The following is a 21,500-nucleotide window of genomic DNA, read 5'->3' on the forward strand; positions in this document are numbered from 1 at the left end:
TTGTGCTTGGATGAGATTCTGAAAACAATGAAGGATTATTTCAGACATCCAACATATTTGGATTAAAATTCTCTGCAATGTTTAATCTTGTGGTGCCTTTGCAATTCGAGTCTGCGAGCTCGATACATGGATGATGCTTCATCCAACGGTGCAAGATCGAGGAAAAAAAACAAAACAACACGTACTAATAATAAGTCGATCTGTTCGAACTCACACCATTGGATGAAGCATCTCCCATGTGTCGAGCTCAGAGATCCAAACAACGAAGGCACCGCAAGATTAAACGCTGCAAACGATTTTTATCCAACATATTTGGAGAAAGTAATTATGACAGATAGATTTTGTTTTGTTTTTTTTTTGATAACCGGATTTCATTAACGTCAGATTATGACAGATAGGTTCATAGGTAAAGAGTTCACACAAATTCTTAAAAGGTGAAAACATAATTTCTAATTTTTTATGGGTAGTACTGATAAATCTTTAAAAGGTGAAACATAATTTCTTTGGGTAGTGATGATAAATCCTTAAAAGGTGAAAACATAATTTCTTTGGGTAGTGATGATTTAAAAAGAATGAAGAGCCTCATTGACCATCCCAAATACATGAGGTAATGGAACTGAAGTGAGCCCAAATCTCTATTTTAAACCAAAGACAGTAACATATAGGGGTGTAAATGAATAGTCAAAATCCGTTTCCCTATTCGTGTCCATATCTATTTAACATCATCTGAATCCGTCCGAAAGCTAAACAAATGTGGATACGGATAGGCTATAGCTATCTAAAAAGCTAAATTTACATGTAAACGAATAAAATATCCGATCCGTATCCGTTTAGTACTATCCAAATCCGTCCGAAAACTAATCGAATGTGGATATAACACTATTCGAGCTGAATCCGATCCGTTTACATCCCTAATAACATATAGAAGAAGCATACATAGTATGTCATATAATCCGTTGCTAATGTATTATTAGCCTAAGCTTCTCAGTAAGTCTCTCTCTCTCTCTCTCTCCTTCCATTAAACATCTTTCTTCTTTTTAAACTCTGCTACTAGGGATTACAAAATATAGATTTTTCTTCATTTTGCTCCCAAGATCATAATATCTGGAATGCATCTTAAGGATAGCTCTCCAACACCCCCCCTCTTTTAATATAGATATAACGGTGAACAGAGCAAGAGAAAATAGTGAAAAGCGTAAGACCTGTCCTACTTAATGGTGACTTTGGAACTTCTAAATAATCCATTTGGTTTCACATAATACAGCCAGAAATAGATTCCAGTAGAATTTCCTTTCCAATTGGTATAGCTATTCTGATTTTGTTACCCACAATTTGTGAAGTGATGATCGATCCACAAAGAAGAAGAAAGCATAATTTTCATCAGACAGAAGCATTAGATCTTACAAATATGACAAAGTATTCGTTATAGCATTACATCTAATAGCTATAAGCAAAATTTAAAGGGTACTTAAACTTTTAAACGTGGTAGCTTTAGAAAAACCTATCATTTCTGATTTCCTTTTTTCTTTACAAAAACCCAAAACAGAATCAAGTTCTCTATTAAACACAGTCACTAAAACCGGAGTGTATTTCCATTAGAACAACCTACCTCTCTAATTCAGAAACACAAGTGTAGTTTCCACCATCTTCACCCACTCTTAGACAACATCGAAGGACCTGTAATGTAAGAAAATTATTGACATGAGGACAAACGACACAAAATAACAGCAAATCTCATGAACCCAGATCGTCTAATGAGTCCATTAGTCCAATCAGATTATCAAAATTGAAGGGCATAATTTCTACCATTAATCGTTCAAACAAGCTTACCTGCAAATGTGGATCAGCATCTCCCTCTGAGGGAGAGAGAGAAATAGAAAATGTAACAGAACCAATTTAATGAAGCATTTATCTCTCATTAATAGACTCCACGATTGACCATATCCATGTAACGCTTATACGAATCTTGCCTCTGCAACCTAATATCATCGTTGAATTTCTTAATGAAGGCTTCAACTCGCCGATTCAACTCATCATGGCTAAGCGATTTCTCCCTCTTCAGTCCACCATCACCACCTCTCGATGATGCCGATGACGCAGACGAAGCTGAAGACGAAGCATCATTGAAGGTCTCTGACTTTCTCAGCTCCTTTCGATTGGTCACCGCCGGTGCCGATTCCAGATTCGAGTCGGGAACAATCACACGAGGTGGAACGTCCCATGTCTCGCTCTTCTTCAGGTGCCTTGTCAATGGCTTTCCTCTCCCATCGGTGATCATCTTCCACGTAGCGTCGAACGTTTCGTTCTGCTTCTTCGGTTTGGCCACGCCCAGTGGTTTCGCTGTCTTCTGTGGCGCCGCCACTGATTTACCGATTCTTTGACTGGTCTCCGACGATGTTCTGGCGGCAAAACGAGAGGAAACAGAGAGATCTGTTTCGGCTTTCTCGTCGGAATACGTCAAGCAAGAGACATCAGAACAAGTCTCCGGGGATGATTGGACAGATTTTCCAACCGAAACCAAAGCTTTCCCAACGGAATCCTGAGGAATCTCATCCATATCCGACCATATCTCCGTCGAGATCTTGCGATGATCAGAAGCTAAAGAGGAAGAATCAGCACCGAAATCAATTCGTTTTTGCTTCTGCGATCGATTCTCATTCTCTGCCATGACAGTTTCTTCGCTTTTCTTCTCGGAGTTTTGCTTCTGCTGAAAGCTCGACGAAGCTGCAATGGTGATAATGATGAAATTGACGATGATGTAGAGATACGGAGGTGCTAACCAGCTACGGAACGAGATCCAGAGGCGTGGAATAGTGGAGAGAACGGCATTGACAGAGTACGGAACTGCGAGCTTGAGTAGCAGAACGGTTGAGATTACTCCAATGAAGAGGAATCCGAGCTTTACGCTCCAAACAGCCGTCTGAAGCCTATTTTTAGTTGAGTTCTGCAACAAATCGACCATCTTCTATCTTCAAAGTCTCAGAAATCGATAGTTGAAGAGATTAAGCGATTCTCTTAACGATAAATGCTTAAGGCCCTACTTTCCTGTCTTTCCTGCTACAATAAAAGTGCTCCTCACTCTTTGATAAATAAAAGCAGAGAGCTAATGGCAAACTGAGACGAACTCAGTACCTCAAAGATCTGAAACGGTATTCAAAGCGCCATTTCCGGAACTAAAACCCTAGCATTTAAAAGAACCAAACAGATTAAATGCCAGCAAAGAGGCAGCTCCTTCACAGAATGCTAAAGCTGAAAGAAGAAAGTGAGCTTCAAAAAAAAAAAAAAGAAGTGCCAGGTCTTAAAAACTTACAAAAATCTCTGAAACTATCATCAAAACCTGCCGCGGAGATCGAAATCACGCCGATTCGAGATTCCTGCAGGCAATTCAAAGGACACGAGACGAGAGAAAGGGAGAGATTGGACGGTTTAAAAAAACTTAAAAAACGCAAAGCGATTACTATTGGCTTTTGTTTGCTATGCCATTTTAGGCTTGGAGCAAAGATCGCTTTCAAGTGCAGCAAAGCCTGAGAGACTGAGAATCAGAGATTTTACTGATCCTCTGACGTGAGAAAAAGGTTATTTTCAGAGAGAGACGCCATTGTCGGAGCCCTTTGAAGCTCTGTTTGTTACAGAACCGGCACGGAGGAACAAGGACGATTCAAAAAACAAGACCGCTTTTTGTAGAGCCATATAGTTAAAGTTTGAGCATGTTTTGTGCTGCTCAGAGTATTTTGACCGTTCGATGCCACGGAGTTGTTTGATTGATAAGCTTCGGGGGATTTATTTATGTCATTTACATCCGCTGCCCACCTCACAGCTTGCAGACGCAATCCATATGGGAGCGCCGAGCGCGCTTTGCTAATCTGATACTCGAACACCAATTGCTAAAAATACTAAACTACCCCTCGGTTTCATGTAAAATGCCATGCATAATTATCTTTTACCGCCCTGCTTAAAAAGCTAGTGTGTCAACCGGTCGGTTTCGGTTGGATCTTAAATTCTTAATCGATCCCACAGGTTTGAGACATGTAATAAAGTAATTTAAAAAAGTATTTATCTGTTGAAGATGACTAGGAAAATTATTTCATCCAGTGCCTCCTTTTTTATTTGTTTTTTGGTAGAACCCCTAGTGCCTCTAATAAGAGTGGGGCGGGGGGTTTGGACCCCACCCAGAGTGTGTTCGGGCAGAGGTAATGTGGTCATTGTACCACTTTATTAGGGGCATTGGGGAACTGAGTTGGCAGAGAACTCGAGGGGATAAATATCCTAATGACTACCACTTCTATATAAAGTTGCTGAAGCATGTCTTAGTCTTTTACATTTGTAAATATCAAGTGTTATAATCATAGAATTGAAATAATATTAGGAAATATCGGCGGGGCTGAGTTGTGCCACTAGTCACTTTCTTTAAGACCTTAGTTCCCTTTTACTGGTGCACTTAGGTTGGAGTGAACTGGTTTTCCAAGATAAAACAGCCATTGATTGACTATGTAGTCCACTTGCATTCACTGACTAGACCCCATCAAGATACTTTGGAGTTGTGCTCAACTTCAGAAACATAAAAAGAAAAAAGAAGGAAAAATTTAACTAATCAAGTGTAGAACTAAGAGAGACTACAAAAATTAGGATTGCAAGAGTGATATGAGACCTCCTAACTATATAAGTGATGGTGTCCTTTCAAGGTAACCCTTTGAAAGGGTAAATACCTAAAAAAATTGAAACACTTCACCTTAATATATATATATATATATATATATATATGCAAATTATTAACTTACATAAAGGATAATAGTTTATTAGAGCTTGTTTTGGATGTGCCAACCTTTTTTACACCAATGAATTTCATTTTTCGGACTTTCAAATATATTGTCATGTTTTGTAGGCAACGTAATCTATGAGAAAAGACCATGTATGTCATTGGAAGGTTTCTCTATGCCGCTTGCTCAGAGAACCCTCTCCCATTATATTATGATAAAACTATCTACGTACTACTTGCATGTATTGGAATCTCTCATGTCAACCCAATAGGTCACATATGTGTTGGGGGTCCTACCAAAAAAAATATGTGTTGGGGGGAGGGCACATAATAGGTAGGAGACATCTTATTTTTTAAAATTTTTGGGAGAGGATTCTTTCATCTTTGAGCCTATGAGGTGGGGTTGCTTACCAATAAGAAGCACATAACACAGTTCATCAATAGTTGTCGAATAAGAGAGAGTGTTAGGAGGAGAAAGATAGAGATAGAAAAATCTATGCCACTTGATCAGTGAGATTTTTATCATATTTTTAGGGATAGAATTCTTTGAGCAAGCAGCATAGGAAAGCACACCAATGACGAGTGACTGAATAATATTGTAAATAAGGACAAAGATGTCATTTCATGTGAAGAGAAAACAAATAGAGATAGAGGGTGGTGCTATTTGCTAGCATACCCTCCCTCAGTAGGGAGCGTGGGACACAATTTATAGATAGTGGTAAAGAGGAGGGAGAGTGTTAGGAGGAGAGAGATAGAGATAGAGTGTTGGCCTAGCTTGGGCAACTCTCTTGGGAAAAAAAAAAAATGTTTGCTGTTGGTATAATCTCCGCTAGCACCCTTTTCTCTTTCTCTCTCCTGTACCCTTTGATAAAATTCTCTCATTTACCCCATAAAATAATCTCTCAACCCCAATTGATTGAACCAATAAAGGAGCTGTCATTGGCTCTCGCCAGCCCACGTAGCTTCTACCATAAGGTATAAAATACCTTCCCGAAAAATAATAAAAAACTCGATTGTAGGTTAAGAAAACCTTCAACCAACAACAACTCAACCTTATTTCAACTAAATGGATCGATTATATGGATCCTCTCAATACAAAGTAAGGAAATTTGAGGTCCTCCTAGAGAGAAAGGAAAGTAAGAGCGCAAAAGAAAAAAAAAAAATAAATAAATAAAAAATAAAAAATAAAGAAAGAAAGAAAGAGAAATGAAAGTAAAAGGAAAGAGGATAGCCTAGGAACGCATGAAAATCTCAACTACATGGTGTCGACTAGGGGTGCAAGTTTAGCCCTGTCGGCCTGAACCCACCCTGAACCCGAACAGGGTCTGGGTTGAAATATTTGGCCTTGAGGGCGGGTCAGGGCTCAAAATTTTTGGCCCTGAGTTAAGGTCGGGTTGGGTTAGGGTTGAGGTCTTGAACTAAGCTTGGCCCGGCCCGACCCGACCCTGATTTAAGTTATACTATAAAATATATATTGATATAATTTATACATTATAGACTTTAAATTTCACCCACATATTTTTATATAATATATTATATATGAAGACAATAAGTGTTATATATAATTTATTATATTGTTATTTTATGTAAAATTAATAAGTTCTTCCCAGCCCATTCCAACCCATGCATTTCTTTCTCCTTCCCCATGATCAGGGCCAATCAGGGTCTGCCCGGCCCGACCCTAAGAACGGGTCAGGGTTGGATTTTTCTGGCCCTGAGTCAGGGTCGGGTCGGGCCTGGGCCTAGCTAAGGGGACTTAGGGTTGGGCTAGGGTTCTATAAAGCCCGGCCCAACCCGACCCTGTTGCAGCCCTAGTGTCGACATAAACTCTATCTAAGGTCATACTTAGCACAATACCCAGACTATGCATGTTGTTTTCAGAATCTCATATTTAGTCATTTTAGGTCTGTCCTTAGGTTTTTTAGCTCCTTCAACGGAATTAGATCACTTCTCTTTACTGGTAGGCCTGTAAACGGATCGGATTCGGCTCGGATATGGATCGGATGTAATTGGATTCGGATATTTCTTGGTCGAATTCGAATATCTCTAAACGGATTCAGATGGATTCGGATGCGGATCAAATTCGGATTTTCGACCATCAGTTTACACCTCTGCCGTGTGTAACCCGAACCTTCCTCCCCTTAATGGATACAAGTCACTCTCAATCCATAGTTTTAGATCATGATTCTCTTTTCCTCATATTCTAGAACCTGTTGAATCTTAAAAAACCCTTAAGATCATTATTTACTTAATTTTTTATAATTAAGAATTTGAATTCAAATTTTTATCGAAGCATTCGGATTTTTTTTCGAATATCTCTAAACGAATTCAAATATTCCAAAACAGATACAAATACGAATCGAATTCGAATTTTTGATTATCCATTTACAGCCTTATTTATTGGGGCGTCTTTAAATCTCCAATGTATATGGTCATAGCATCTCACACGACATTTTTTAAACTTGATCGAGAGAATATAAGTAAACCTTTCAAAATTCAGAATAAATGATAGGGGTATAACAATCATTTAGATATGTCACGTCATCCTGTGGACCACGACCATAGCGGAGAATATCCCAAAGGATAAGAAAGCGATGTCTCGGGGTTCCAACTCCTCCTTTTTGTGTTTTTTTTCTTCTTTCTAAAAAAAAATCTTTTCAAACGGTCATTATAATTGCCACGCTGGCAGTTCGCGTTTGGGGAGCAGCTGCCACTGCTCAGCCCTTACACCTCTCGTCCTGGCCCCCCTGCAACGACAAAGCAACAAAAGCAACAACACCTCGACAGAACACACTTAACCTAACGTGAGGGGTATTTTTTGGAAATAAGAATTTATTTGCTGTGAATATCGGGCTATCTGTTCAAGGTTGAACTGGAGACCATTGTATCGTATCCGTACTCTGTAGATGAATTAAAGAGAGCTGAACCTGAGAGGGCAGGGCCCACCAATAATTGGGAGTTTAGAGGATATATGCTAAAGTACAGACTACAAAGGGCAAGTATGTATGGTACAAAGAGTATTATTATTATTAAGGTTAGAGATTTTGGGATTAGTTTAGTTTAGTTAAGTACATTTGATTTGATTGATTAGATTGGATAATCAAATCAACTACCACTTGGTATATTGGGGCCAATCCAATATGACATTGGACACTTGTAGGACTATTACTTGTTTGATTGTATGTGGTGGGGCCCGAAAACTTTGCTGTGAACCGTTGATTCTAAAATGCAAATAATGGAAATTAAAAATAGTTGTGATAGCATGAGTTTGGAAAATTATCCTCTCCAATTCCTTAAAGTGCGGCAGTGTGGCAGTGTTAGGTGGAGATGTCGACACCTGACAGCTACTACATCCAACGGTCCATATCAATGAGATTGGACCGCTGGATGCGACAGCTGTCAGGTGTCGACATCTCCACCTAGCACTGCTCCACTACCCACACTTTAGGAATTGAAGAGGATAATAATCCCATGAGTTTAGGGCATGTTTTTAGGAATCGGAATCGGTATCGGATCGATTGATCTGGCCGATTCGGCCAATTCCTAACTGATATATACGAAACCAATCCAAGGGTACTGACCAAGGGTAAAAACATAAATAAACTAATTTTTATTGAAATTTAGGGGTATCGATCCAAGCGTAAAAATGTAAATAAAACTAATTTTTATCGAAGTTTAGGGGTATCGATCCAAGGATACTGTCTGATACAATATCGATCCAAGGGTACCGACTTAGTGGTCTTTGAGGCTTTATTTTGTCACAAAATTTGACTTGCGAGCATAGTTAAAGCAATCCAAGGCAGCGTTTGGTATGCATTCCAAGTTGATTTCGCATTCTCAGATGATAAAAACAGTTATTTTTATGGTTCGAGAATGCGAAATCAACCTAGAATGCACTGCAAGAATACATACCAAATACAGCCTAAATAATTTGATACAACTTCAAATCTATAATATGAATTGGTTTTGAAAATCCATAGATAATTCAGGGAACAAAAAATTAGGCATATTTACAAAATATTAATAAATTTTCAAAAAATGAATGAAAATTAAAAAAAATTTAAGAAAAATTTAAGAAAAATGGACCTTTTTTTTCATTCCAAATTGTAAAAAGTAAGCAATTAACTATCAAACTTCTTGATAACTTAAGGTTTTAAAATACTTTCATCATCTTCATCCATTGGAGTGTGAAAACATTGCCCTCCTATAGGCCAGGGTATATTTTTTAAGTTGCTAGTCCCAACAAATTTTAGGGTTGTAAATGCTAATAAGAACTTAATATAGGGATTAGGGATAGCCTCTTGATGACAATCTTGCATTCATAGTTCAAGGTAACCTTTTTAAAGCCCTAAAGGTCTTCATTCCTTGACCCTCATATCCAAGATCAGAACACATGGTCAAGGGATGAGATCAGTGGTCCTGTTAGCTTTTCTCTTAATAATGAATTTGAGTGCCTTATCCAAGATCAGAACACATGGTGAGGTCCTAGATTCAATGAGTTCCATCTAATAGTTACTTCAGGTCTGATTAATGTTGCTTCAACCATATGGTGTAGAAAAAAATTATTTAAGGCTCTTCCACTCTGTAGTAGAGTTTTTTTCAGTGACTGTTCAAATGAATGTAGGAGAAAATGTTTTGGATAAAGTTTTCCTCCACCAATAGAGGATATTCACCCATCATCCTAGGGTTGATAAACCCTTCCTAGTGTTTTAGTATGTTCCACAATACCGTCTTGATACCCATTACCGCCCTCTCCTGGCCCTCAATGAATGGGATCCCATTCACCGTGAGTGGAGGGAAACTCGGTCCAAATACTTTTGTGCATTCTATTTCTAATTTGTCTTTTCGGTAGGATACGATCCAACGATAGGTAACAATTTTCTTATCATGAGAAGAATAGATCCGTATATCCAACCATCATAATGTCCACATGAATACATTAGGTGGAGCTATGCGACATTTTGATTAGTTATAAATTCAATTGGTTTGTTTTAAATCAATATTCAATATAATGCTTTAAAAATTATTTGAAAAATCAATTCTATTCGAAGAAAAAGAAAATAGACTATAGGATCCGAAGAAAAAATATCACACATACATGCTAGGTGATAAAGTCAATATATTGGACTAAATTTGACACAACATATCCAAGATATTAACCTACTATATGTTTTTAGGGGAAGTGCTCTCTGTCTGAGAGTGTGGCTCTTACGTCTACCCAAGACCTAATCAGTGCCCCTTCCTTTTGGTTCAATCAATGGGGCCAAGGAGGTCATTTCATAGGTAGGAGATAGACACAAGGGTGCAGATGCGAGAGGTACACTTTTGAATAGAAAACTTTCTTTAATTATTTTTAGGTCAAAGCTGATACGTTGGTGTTGTTCTCAATCCAATTTGGATCCTCTACTGTTGAGCTGCCCGGTAAGACCGTGCTGCCAAGACACAGTGAGACACGTAATGATCACCTTACCCCCACTTCGGCAAGATGCTCGGGTAGAGGTAAGGCGGTCATTGCGCGTCTCGCTGTGTCTTGGCAGCACGGTCCTACCGGGCAACTCAGCAGTAGAGGATCTGGAACCTTCCCAATCTGAGCCCTTTTATCTCTCACCTCAATAAAATGACACCCTTGCCCTCTTCTTTCCACCCTCTTCATTGTGCACAACCGCTAACTTTAGAAAAGCCAATGGAGTACCCAAACATTCTCCCACTTTTACATGAGAAGAAAAGATTGACACATGGAAGCACTGGCATAGGCCATGCTCCGACACAGAATTATTTTTCCAAAAATTAATTCAGATCCATAAAAGTAAGTTAGGAGCCTACAATTGAAACCCGGTCTAACCCGACCCGATCCGTTTCCACCCTAACACAGTTGTGATGTGCATGTACGGCCAAATGAGGCAACTTAGACAGACTTTTCTCCAAAGGAAGGCGGAGACTGATCAAGAGCATGATTGTGAGAATACATGATTCCCCTATAACATGTATAAACCTACTAAACCTATTGATAAAGACACACGCCAGTGACAATTACCTCTTAGCAGTAAGTTAGATCTCTCTCTCCCCCACTACCGGACTAGTGGTGGTGGATCTCCGCAAGGCGGTGGTGCTCTTCTTTTTTTATTCTGATGTTGAATCTTTTTCTCCAACCCTCCTATGATTATGAGAGAGTTCATTGTTTCTAACCCAAACAAAGAGGATTAGAATGGGTCCCACATTCAAAACTCAATGCCATATCACCATGCTTGGATTGTAAGATTAGAGCACCCACCCGACCCACAGTCACATTTATATTGATAGATAAAGACACACCATACCATGCTTCACCGGCACGCTAAGCCGTCGGTCACACAAGTGGGAGTGTGTGTGTGGGCTTGGGAGTGCGCCTGTGGATGTGGCCCTGACCCATCATCATCATTTCAATGCTTCATTCGAATTTTCAAATCTTAGTGCCCCCATTGCTTTTAGTTTTAGACTCTCTCTCTCTCTCATGGAAGGGTTGCCACTTAGGCAGGAGGGGTGGAGATGATTTGACATGTTAACCATTACTAAAATTTTAGTCCTAAAGAGTGGAAGATTCCCCCCTTTTTTTTTTTTTTTTTTTTTTAATGAAAAAGAGTAGAAGATTCCCTACTCCTTAGTCTTCATTTGTTTTTAGTCATTTTTGTAGGATATTCGTTATTTATTTATCTTCTTATCTGAATGAGTGTAATTTTCATTATGTTTCAAGGGCTGTGAATGGTATATGGTCTAATGACCTAATTCTGATCTCTATGTCGATGGCGATGCTGTTTCAGATCGTCGGAGTGTTTTTCAATCTGATCAATAGATTATCTTTTTATCAAAAAAAAAGGTCCAAGTGATTCATTTTCTTGTTGGATTTTTTGAAAGTTTTATTTTGCTCGGCTAACTAATTTTTAGAAGATAAGAAAAAGAAGGAAAAAAAATCACAATACCACTAACAATGAATCGTTGTCTCTCTCTCTCTCTTTTTTTTTTTTTTAAAAAAAATTTCAAAAATTTTCTTTTCTTTTTCCTTGGCTCTAAACATAATCTTAGGCTAAGGAATGGCATGTAAGACATTGTGTACTAAACAAAAAATAAAGAAAAAACATTAAGAGTCCTTGTGCCCTACCTAAAATTTAAACTCAATCCCTTCTTCCTATGTATGTTGCCTGTTCCCTCTTGTGGCAATTTTGTAATTTTATAAAAATGTTGTGGATATATTTTGAACCAGTTCCCTTGCAAATTTTGAACTGAAACTTTACTTAATAATGAGAAGTACCCACCTATTTCCCTCCACTTAGCAAGTCATTAAGCACTACATGTCAAACAATGAAATGCCCTTAGGCAATGATTATATGACTTTAGAGAATTATTTGTTTTCAAAATTCTCTCCCATCCCCATCTTAGACAATGGAGGAGTAGGTAATGGAAACCTAAAACATAAAATAAGAAGGAGAAAAGTTCTCTATTGGGGGATTGTACCGCCCATGCTAAGATATAGAAGGGGCAAAATGACCGCTTTACCCCATGAAAAACAAAAATCTCGTCCCCAAGATGCCAACACACATACTCTCATTAGACCCCGTGTGCGTAAGGGCCATGCCCCACATAGAGAATGCCCACCCAATTAAAAAAACATGGGCATTGATTCTGTGCGTGCAAGGGCCATGCTTCCCCACAGTGAATGCCCATCCAATATGGGACGAGATGCTTATTGTTTGTCGCAGATGGTTTGTCGCCGCTGCCACTCTGTGAGATCTCAAAGTCTTCGGCCATCGATCCCATTGCTGTGTTTCGAGCCACTGATCTTCTGAAACAGAAGGAGCAGGTCATCCAACTGCAGGGGCTCATGTCCATTACCGATGCCGTCAGCCATCACTGTGATGATGCAGGTTCTACCGACTACGGCGACAAAGTTGTCGTCGCTGACGAAAGTGAAGATTTCACCCTGGAACCGCTGCAAGGCCCATCATGAACCTACCGCATGCTATCTGCGACCCTTATTGGCTTCCTACATCTGTGCCAGTTGTTTGTCTGCCATGGGTAACCAAGAGTCCAATGTTTTGTCTGACATGTGTCATAGAAGATGGAGTCTATTTATATGGCACGTTAGTGCATGCGCTTTATTATGTAAGCTATGTTAATAGCAAATTACCTAGGGAAGTGGTTGTTACCCATCCCCTAGTCTGGATGACCCGGTCAATAGCATATGTGATCGGGATCAATTTCCACTCCTTGGTCTTGGGTACTGTGTACGGGGTCCTTGTGCTTGTCATGCTATCTATCCAGTTTATGTTTCGTGTTTTTCTGGCGTTGGACGCGCATGAATGAATAGCCCTTTTTCTATCCAAAAAAAAAATGCCCACCCAATAAAGAAACATGGCACTGGCCCATGCGCGTGGGGACCATACTCCCCCATAGAGAATGCCCCTCCAATAAAAACATATGGAACCCTTGTTTTTTTAAAATTTGGTACATACTCTTGTTGTTTATATTTTCAATAATTGGTAAGGGCCCTAGGGTTTGCTTAATTGAATGTTTGTTGTACTTGCTAATGCTTTTTATACTACGTCATGAAGAAGGATCTATTTCCTTTTCAAGGTTTGGGGCCTCGGGCATCCTTAAAAAGACATGACTTCCTTACTTAAAAAAAGTGTACCTGTTTTTCCATGCTTCCCTCTTCCTCTTCCATTCTTTTATTTATTTATTTACTACATTGCCCTTTTGTGGTCCTTTCAAATAAGGGTCCTTTTAATGGCGGGCCAACATATTTATATATTAGGAGTCTAGGGTATTGGTCCTATTGGAGCACCTCCCCCAATAAAAACCCTAGGTGACCTTTTTGATTTTCTTTAACTATTTACAAAATGTAGCATTATTGATGGTCAACTCTTGGAATTATAGTTTCAAGGATACATGTTTAGGAAGAAAACATATCATCTACCTTTATATATATATATATATATATATATCTATTTGTGTCCGTGCATGCATGCTTATATAGTCTTGCAGATCCTCTTCCTTATCTCTATTTGATAGACTGATACCTAACACTTCTCTCAGTTTGATAGATGGATTCCTAACATTCTCCCAAAGGTTTGATCTTAAATTAATGTAAGAGGCCTATTTTTCCTCTCTACGGATGGACATCCATTTTATTCTTGCAAAAATGACCGTGTAAAGGAACTAGACAACTACTAAGCCTTTTTATTTTTTAATTTTTTTGACTCATAAGATTTCTAATCTGAAAGACATATATGATATAGATTTTGGATCATATGCATTCCTTAGGTGAGCAGCCCCTTAATATGAGTCATGTGGAATGATGATGTGGCCGAATTCAATATCGAATAGATAGAAAGATCTCTATACTGGCCACATGTCAAATTCTGTATTCCACCTCGACTTCTTAGCCCACCAAGTATTGGACTGTTTAGTTTGCCTCCAAACCCCCCCCCCCCCCCAACACACACACACATCTCCTAATCTGTTTAATCATTTCCTTGAAACCATTATTAATAAAAAATTATAATCTTTACATTCTTGTTTAACTTTATTGTTTTACAGTTTTATTTTCTATTAAACATTTTGTTTAAAATGAAAACAAGGAACGTAGATGTTGGATGATTTATGTAAAATAATTAGGAAAGGGGACAAGTGGTACCCAAAAGAGAAAAGGTAGCTCCACAGTGATTTTCTAATCAGAGAGTTGGTGCATCTTCTAGTTGGTTATCTTGATTTTATAAATTTTTGGCACTTGACCAATCTCAATCAATATACAAATTGAGCAACCAATTTTGAAGCTCTTATAAATTATAAGGGAATCCGGAGTTGAAATGACTGCCCCACCCCCATGAAAGGTTGAAATCTTGTTCCCCTCAAGATGCTAGTGCGTGCATTATCATTGGCTGCCGTGTACGTGTGACCCCTGCACGGCCACGTGCTTCCCCAGATTATAATGTATGGGAAAAGTTTCTTTGAACCGTTGGGTAGGGTACACAAGCACATTTCAGTGTCTCTCTTTCGTCACATGAAATGACCTCAATGTCCTTCACTATATGATACTATTTTATTGCACCTCATTAGTGCGCTCCTCTCTGCCTTTTGCACTGCGAACCCTCTCCCGTAATGTATTCCTGATCTATTGTATAATCCAAAGGGTAAGAAGCCAGTTGAGAAGTCATCTCATTGAAATTAAGATATTAGTAGGATGTGCATTTTAAAATTTGCCTCCTTGTTTCTATGCAAATGGGTCTAAAGCATCTTCTATTACACTTTTATTTAAAATAAAAACTTAAATAACACACATGTTGATAACTATTTTGTTCTTTGCTACCATTAAAGATAAACAGCTACTATTGGCTTTAGTGGGACTTATTAGAATATTTCATATTCATTTAGATCTCCTTACAGGTTACACTTTGAAACTAAATAAAAAAAACAAAATAAAATATTCATGTGATGAGGAATCTGGTTTCATTTGAGGCATGTCTATTCCAAGTGTCCAACAACTGTTTCAATTTAATCTTTCCCAGCTTTGCTTTTAAACCGGCCAAGAGATTATCTAAAATGGGAAATGATACACCACTTTTTGTGCATCCAATCCCTACCTTACATGTGGCTCCACTTGAGCTACAAACAAACCGGTTCTCAAATCGAAGCCCGAAAAGTCACGCCTAGGATAGTTATACCGGCCGGGACACGTTAGCAAAGACAGTTGTAAACTTCCAAGTGGGTATACATAGATAACCGTAATTCACATACCACATCGGGAAGGATCCCAAGATTTGAGGGGAGAATCTCAGTTCTTGTAAGGGTTTCCTAATCCGAGCATACATGGACCACCTTACCAAAAAGGTAAGGTCCTCTGGCAGATCGGAGGGATAGAATATGAAAGGGAATTGGGCATGAACTTGTATAAATAAGAGCCCTATTACTCATATAGGGAATTCATTCATTCATCTATCAATAAAGAAATCAAGAAAGGTAGCAAAGTTATGTTCGTTTTTCCCTAATTCATTCCTAGCCCAGGGTTAGCTTGAAAGTTGTACTGCATGAGGGGCTTCAACCGACAACATTCTTCGTGCAATAGGAAAAAAAAAATCACAATGGGTTTTCTTCCCGGTCACTATGCTTAGTGAAATATAACACTTCACTATTTGCCACAGGCCAGTATATGGGTTGGTCTATGTGATGGAGGACCAAGCAAGCATCTCATGGGTATAATTTCAGCTTAAAATGAGTAGCAGAACTAAACTTACAAAAGATGTCATTTTATATTTTAGGGTAAATTACACGTCCCCCCTGATTTTCAAACGAAACACAGATCACCCCCTGCTTTTTGAAAAAACTCAAATCACCTCCTAGTTTAGACCCTAATATGACAAATTAGTCCCTACCGTTAGTTTTTATGTTGTTAAGAGATGATGTCAGCCAGTTCAATAAATTTAAATTCCTAAACTACCCTTGACCAATGTTGAAGATGAAGGCAGGGTAGTATTATAAATTTAAATCTAATGTTTTAATACAAGGGTAAAATAGTCTTTTCATACCAATAACTAATAGTAGACTAACACCGTTATTGTAGAGGGGGTGATTTGAATTTTTTTAAAAACCAGGGGGTGATCTGAGTTTTGTTTGAAAACTCAGGGGTGACGTGTAATATATCCTATATTTTATATTCATCTCCACTTTGAATCTTTGTTTACTTCCTCTATCACACGAACCAGCTCGTATCCTACCAAGTGACAAATAGTGAAATGTTATACTTCACTAAGGTATAGTATCGCGTAGGACACTTTTTCAATATAGTTTACGCATTGTTAATAGAGTTCAAAACATGGTGAAATGGCTAATTGAAGAAAGCAACCTCTGGGTTATCCACAAGGCTCAAGGCAAGAAATCGTTTTAGAACATTGAGGAGATCTTTTTTGAGGGGTGTGGATCAAGAGATCTTCTATTGATTCCTCCTCATAAACAGCAAACCCAAAGGGAGGAGCAGCTTACGGCACTTGACAAGGACCAACAAATATGGATGGTAAAGATTGTTGTGTTCCAAAACATTAAGTTAAAAAATTGATTATATCTATATTAAACTTTGGATTATCTATCCTTCCAATGGCTTCTATTGGTTTAAATTAAGGAAAGAATCTAAGCAAGAAAACATAAAAGATGCTTTATAGCAGCTGAACTGTTTCCATTTTGACTATTTTAAGGCACTTCTCAATCTCATAGCCAGGGTGTCTCTGTTGTTTATATTGTAAGATAAAAATAACTAAAGTGGGAATGGGCTTTCAGGTCAAAGACCTAAGCATTTTAAAATGTAAATTATGTATGGGAAAATGTTCTGTTGCAGAGGGGGAATGACCACCTCGCCCCCATGAAAGTAAAAATCCCCCGAGATGCCAGTGTGTGTGTTGTCATTGGCTGTTGTGCATGCGTGACCCCTACACTCCCCCATTATATATATTAGCATTAGCATGAATCTAAGGATTGAGCCCTAGAGATTTGTATATTTCATTTTAGCAAACCCAAGGATTCAGACTTAAACTATGATTTATAGACAATACTCCCATATAGGACGCCGAAGTACTGGCGGTGGGGCCCACATTTTAGTGGGTCATCTCCAATTTAACTATTTGTCATGGTCTAATACTCCCCAGTGGTATCATTCAGATGTTCTAAATCAAATCTTTAGAGAAATTTTAAGGATTTTGGTCCCAAACATCAAATAGGTTAAGGAGAAACTGTCTCAAAAGTTCCATTTTCTGTTTCCAACCTCTGGCCAAGTAGGCAAGAACTAGATATAGTTCGATCAAGAACAAATGTCTACAAATTTTAACTAGTCAAATACATGAGAGTGTGCTTCATCTATTACATATGATTACTAATTGTCAAGAATATACCTATTGTTTATCTAGCAGTTCAGAAACTTAATGAAGCAATATTGAAGCTAAGTACATGATCATGTATTACATTGTAGTTCCACATGGAAGGGTGGTCTCAAAAGAACCTGAGCATTGAAAAATTAGAGCTGCCTTAGTTGGGATTTTAATCCTCTCCAATTCCTTAAACTGTGCAGTGCGACAGTTTGGAGTGGACATTTTGACACGTCGCAGCTCGAACATCCAATGGTCCGAGCTCATTGACTTCCATTTTTTCCTTTTCTTTTTTTGTTGAGCTCAGCACTGTTGGATGTCCAAGCTGCTACGTGTCGACATCTCCACCCCAAACTGCCGCACTACATAGTTGTAGGGAATTAGAGATGATTATTTTCCCCTTAGTTGCGCTTGTAATGTTTTACCATATGTGGGTTAGCATCTAGTCATTGTATAGCTATGGACTAGTGGATGGGTGTTGGCTGATGGACATGGTTGGATGAAGTCCTATTCTACATTTTCCTTTAAATAGAAGGGATATAGGAATTAGACTATATAGCACTATTATAGAACAAGCTAAGGGGCTACTAGAGCTGTTTCAATTGGCCTATTGGTGGTCCTTGGGTCATTGATAGAAGGAAAGGGATTGATATGTGAGGTACTTTCAATAGGGAAAAAGATCCTCTCCAACCACCCATCCAATGGCGGGGTGGACTTGGACACGCATCTCTAGATGTTGATAGATGTTGGGATGCATGTCCAAATCCTCCTAGCTGTTAGATGGATGATTGGAGAGGAGTTTGATGCCTAAGTAGTTGGAGAGGATATGGATTCTTTCAATAGCCATACTAGTTATTTGGAGGTTCAGTCGATCTTCATCAAATATATGTGAAGTTATCCATATTATGTTCAAGTGATTCGATCGAAGCTACAGAAGGAGTGGGCTAATGAATGAATGTGAATAGCGTCAAGAGAAGGATTGTGATCGTTAAAATGCCACAACAAAATCTTAATTTTTCCCCTTCCTAAAACACTCTCAAAAATGTCCATGCACCAAATGTGATGCAAGAAAATATCCATGCATCGATTTATTTTTGTCCATCCATGTACTCATATGTTGTCAGGTAGACCTTGACTTTTAAATCCTTATTTTGTCACTTGACTAGTCCCAATTAGATTGAAGCTTGATAGATGAACAAAGGATCTTCATCCTCTTTGGTATCATGTCCGATGCAGATGTCCGGTTCCTCTCACAGGGGGCAGAAATAACGATCTAACCCTTGCCCAAACACACTGCCTAGGTGAGGTCCACCCCCCCTCTTATTAGAGGCACCAGACAACTGTACCGGACAGAAAAATCTGGGTAGCATTTAACATGACATGTCGCAATTTTTTGACAAATCAAATACAATTTTCGATTTGAGGATGATATTCTTATTAAAAAAAAAAGATTTGAGGGTGATATACATGTATGCTAGATATTAATGTTGTCTTTTTCTTTTTTGTATTTTCCCTCACTTTTGATGTGGCATTTGACCCTTCCCACCTCTTGAGTAAGGGTGTCAATTTAGAATTGAAAATGAAAGCAGTCGTTTGCAATCAAATCGAATTAAAAAAATTGATTCAGTTTTGATTTTTAGAAAATGAAATTTCATTCAGTTCATTTCGGTTCTAACTTTAAAATATTGGTTTGAGTTGAATTGAACCGAATTAAATTGAATAAAACCAAATAAATCGAACATGAACTGAAAACAATATAAGAATCGAATAAAACAAAATAAATTGAATCAAAATATCAAAACCATAAAAGAACTGAATTAGACTGAATACATAAAAACTGAAAATGAACCAAACAAAATGGATTCAGTTTTCATTTCAATGTTTTTTTTTAAAATAATTATTCGATTTCAATCCGTATTTGTATCTTGAACCGAACCCAAAAACTGAAACTGATATTTGTTATTCCTAAACTCATGGATTACATAGATCCACCACACATCTACATTGTTTCAAAAAACAGAAAAAAAAATAAATCTACACGCAATTGGTGTGACATGAAAATCTCTCCTACATTAGGTCAATAGTGGGTTGGCCTAGAGCTCACTTCATTATGCTTTTCCTAGGTCCTGGGCCAGGCTACCCCAACTAAATCTTAGTGGGCTGGCTGTGATTACTTCGGCCTTGGCCAACACTAGATCTCTTTAGCTCACCCAGGCCTAGCCCAGTCTGAGACCGGGCTGGGATATCGTAGCTCAAGTCCAATCCTAACAGGTTCAAACAAACCCAACCCAATCTTAGTGGGCTGGACTGTGATTACTTCGGCCCTGGATCCATTTAGCTCAACCCAGGCCTAACCTAGTCTGAGGCCGGGCTTGGATATCGAAGCTCAAGTCCAATCCTAACAGGTTCAAACCAACCCAGTCTGGCACTAAGTAAAATATTAATACAAAAATTTTTGGCCTATACAGGTCTCGAACCTGTGACCTTCGCGTTATTAGCACGACGCTCTAACCAACTGAGCTAATAGGCCTATTGATGTACTATATTAAACAAAATTACAATTTGTAATTGATTCTCTCTCTCTAATATATATTTTATTCTAATTAGTAAGTGATCTTTAGTTAATTTATTCCATCTTGATTTTTTAATCGGTAATAATTTATTACATCTTGATTACGTAATGTTTACCAAAGAAAGTGTATAAGTATTGAGAGAAATAATGTTGTTAGGCTGTATAGAATACATTAGCGCCTCCCTATGTTTATCTCTTTCTTCCCACAATAGAAGTACATATATCATTTCATAAGAGGGGAGGAGAGAGAAAGACTTACCGAGGCGAGGTGGTAACAATGTAGCATACGGCGACATTGAAATCCATTCATGGACGACCTCATGACGTTATTGTCTTAGGTTGTCATAGTCCTCGCCGGATGCATGACTATTCTATCTTTTTACATGTAAGTAAAGATCCTTCTCCGAAAGATTTTGTTTTTTCGTGTGCTCTCTCTGTTCTTCTTGGTCTTCACTAAGTCCTTTCTCCATAGTCATTTGCTAATCTAGAGACACAAAATGGGCTGCATTATTTTATTTTTACTTGAATGTATAGAGTTGACTCGCTCTATCTTCAATTTGACTCAGTTCAATGTTGACTCTGGCCTTTGTGTAATCTTTTAAGGCACTGTTACCTCCTATTGCCAAACACAGATCACTTCACCTAGGATTACATGAGGCCGAGATTATCATCTATGATCAAATTGGTATTCACATTGATCCGGTGGATCAAAGCTATAAATAGATACGCCTAGCCCAGGTAAAGAGGACTCTTTAAACTCGTCCTCTTGGGTTTTTTACTTGGAAGAGTTATCTGTTGTTGAGGTTTGACTTAGGCATCAGAGTATACTAACCGATCCAGGCCGACACTCTCCTGTCTTGTATGGTCTATTTGTGTAGGTCGACCCGACCAGATGGATTGCATTTCTGACCAGATCTTGCTGCAACAACTTCTAACCAAACAAACAGACATATCGCTTAGTTACACTTACACTTACCCTTACCCTATTAAATGAAACTTTTATTCAGCTAAATGAGCTGCTCCTATGTGGGTCTTATCAACCCATGGATTGCTGATTTGCATTTGCCAATCAATATCTTATCTGACTCAACTGCGCTGTCTGGTCTTATTGCATTTGATCCCACATCTAGGTTTCCTCTTTGTTTGCCCACTTTGAATTATTCTATCTTGATTTACGCAAGAGTTTCTAATAATCTCTTGAAAGTTTCAGGATGGGTTTATGGCATTTTGTTTTAAGGTCATTTTATTTCGATAGATTTGGGCAGGGTCAATGTTTTGCAGCAGAAGC

At 38.4% G+C, this 21,500-nt stretch overlaps 2 protein-coding genes and 1 non-coding gene across 3 annotated transcripts in view; all 3 read right to left on the reverse strand.

The window, feature by feature from the left end:
• Nucleotides 1-1,356: 1,356 nt before the first annotated feature.
• On the reverse strand, nucleotides 1,357-3,030 carry LOC122664159. Its single transcript, XM_043859858.1, has one exon. It carries the CDS (start codon nucleotides 2,960-2,962, stop codon nucleotides 1,919-1,921), a length of 1,044 nt encoding a protein of 347 aa, XP_043715793.1. The 5' UTR covers nucleotides 2,963-3,030; the 3' UTR covers nucleotides 1,357-1,918.
• Nucleotides 3,031-9,020: 5,990 nt separating this feature from the next.
• LOC122664161 (putative caffeoyl-CoA O-methyltransferase At1g67980) overlaps nucleotides 9,021-21,500 on the reverse strand; it is a 54,233-nt gene continuing 41,753 nt past the window's right edge. The window contains exons 6-7 of the mRNA XM_043859862.1: nucleotides 19,577-19,583; nucleotides 9,021-9,030 (exon numbers count right to left, since the gene is read on the reverse strand). The gene's annotated coding sequence lies outside the window, so the exon portion shown is untranslated. The remainder of the gene's footprint in view (nucleotides 9,031-19,576; nucleotides 19,584-21,500) is intronic.
• On the reverse strand, nucleotides 20,097-20,170 carry TRNAI-AAU. Its single transcript has one exon. It is a non-coding gene; the product is annotated as a tRNA-Ile (tRNA).

The sequence above is a fragment of the Telopea speciosissima genome, chromosome 6 (genome assembly GCF_018873765.1).
Source record: "Telopea speciosissima isolate NSW1024214 ecotype Mountain lineage chromosome 6, Tspe_v1, whole genome shotgun sequence".
Taxonomy (NCBI): domain Eukaryota; kingdom Viridiplantae; phylum Streptophyta; class Magnoliopsida; order Proteales; family Proteaceae; genus Telopea; species Telopea speciosissima.

Excerpts from the sequence above, each read along its gene's own strand:
- LOC122664159 (XM_043859858.1), bottom strand. The coding sequence starts at position 2,962 with ATGGTCGATTTGTTGCAGAACTCAACTAAAAATAGGCTTCAGACGGCT.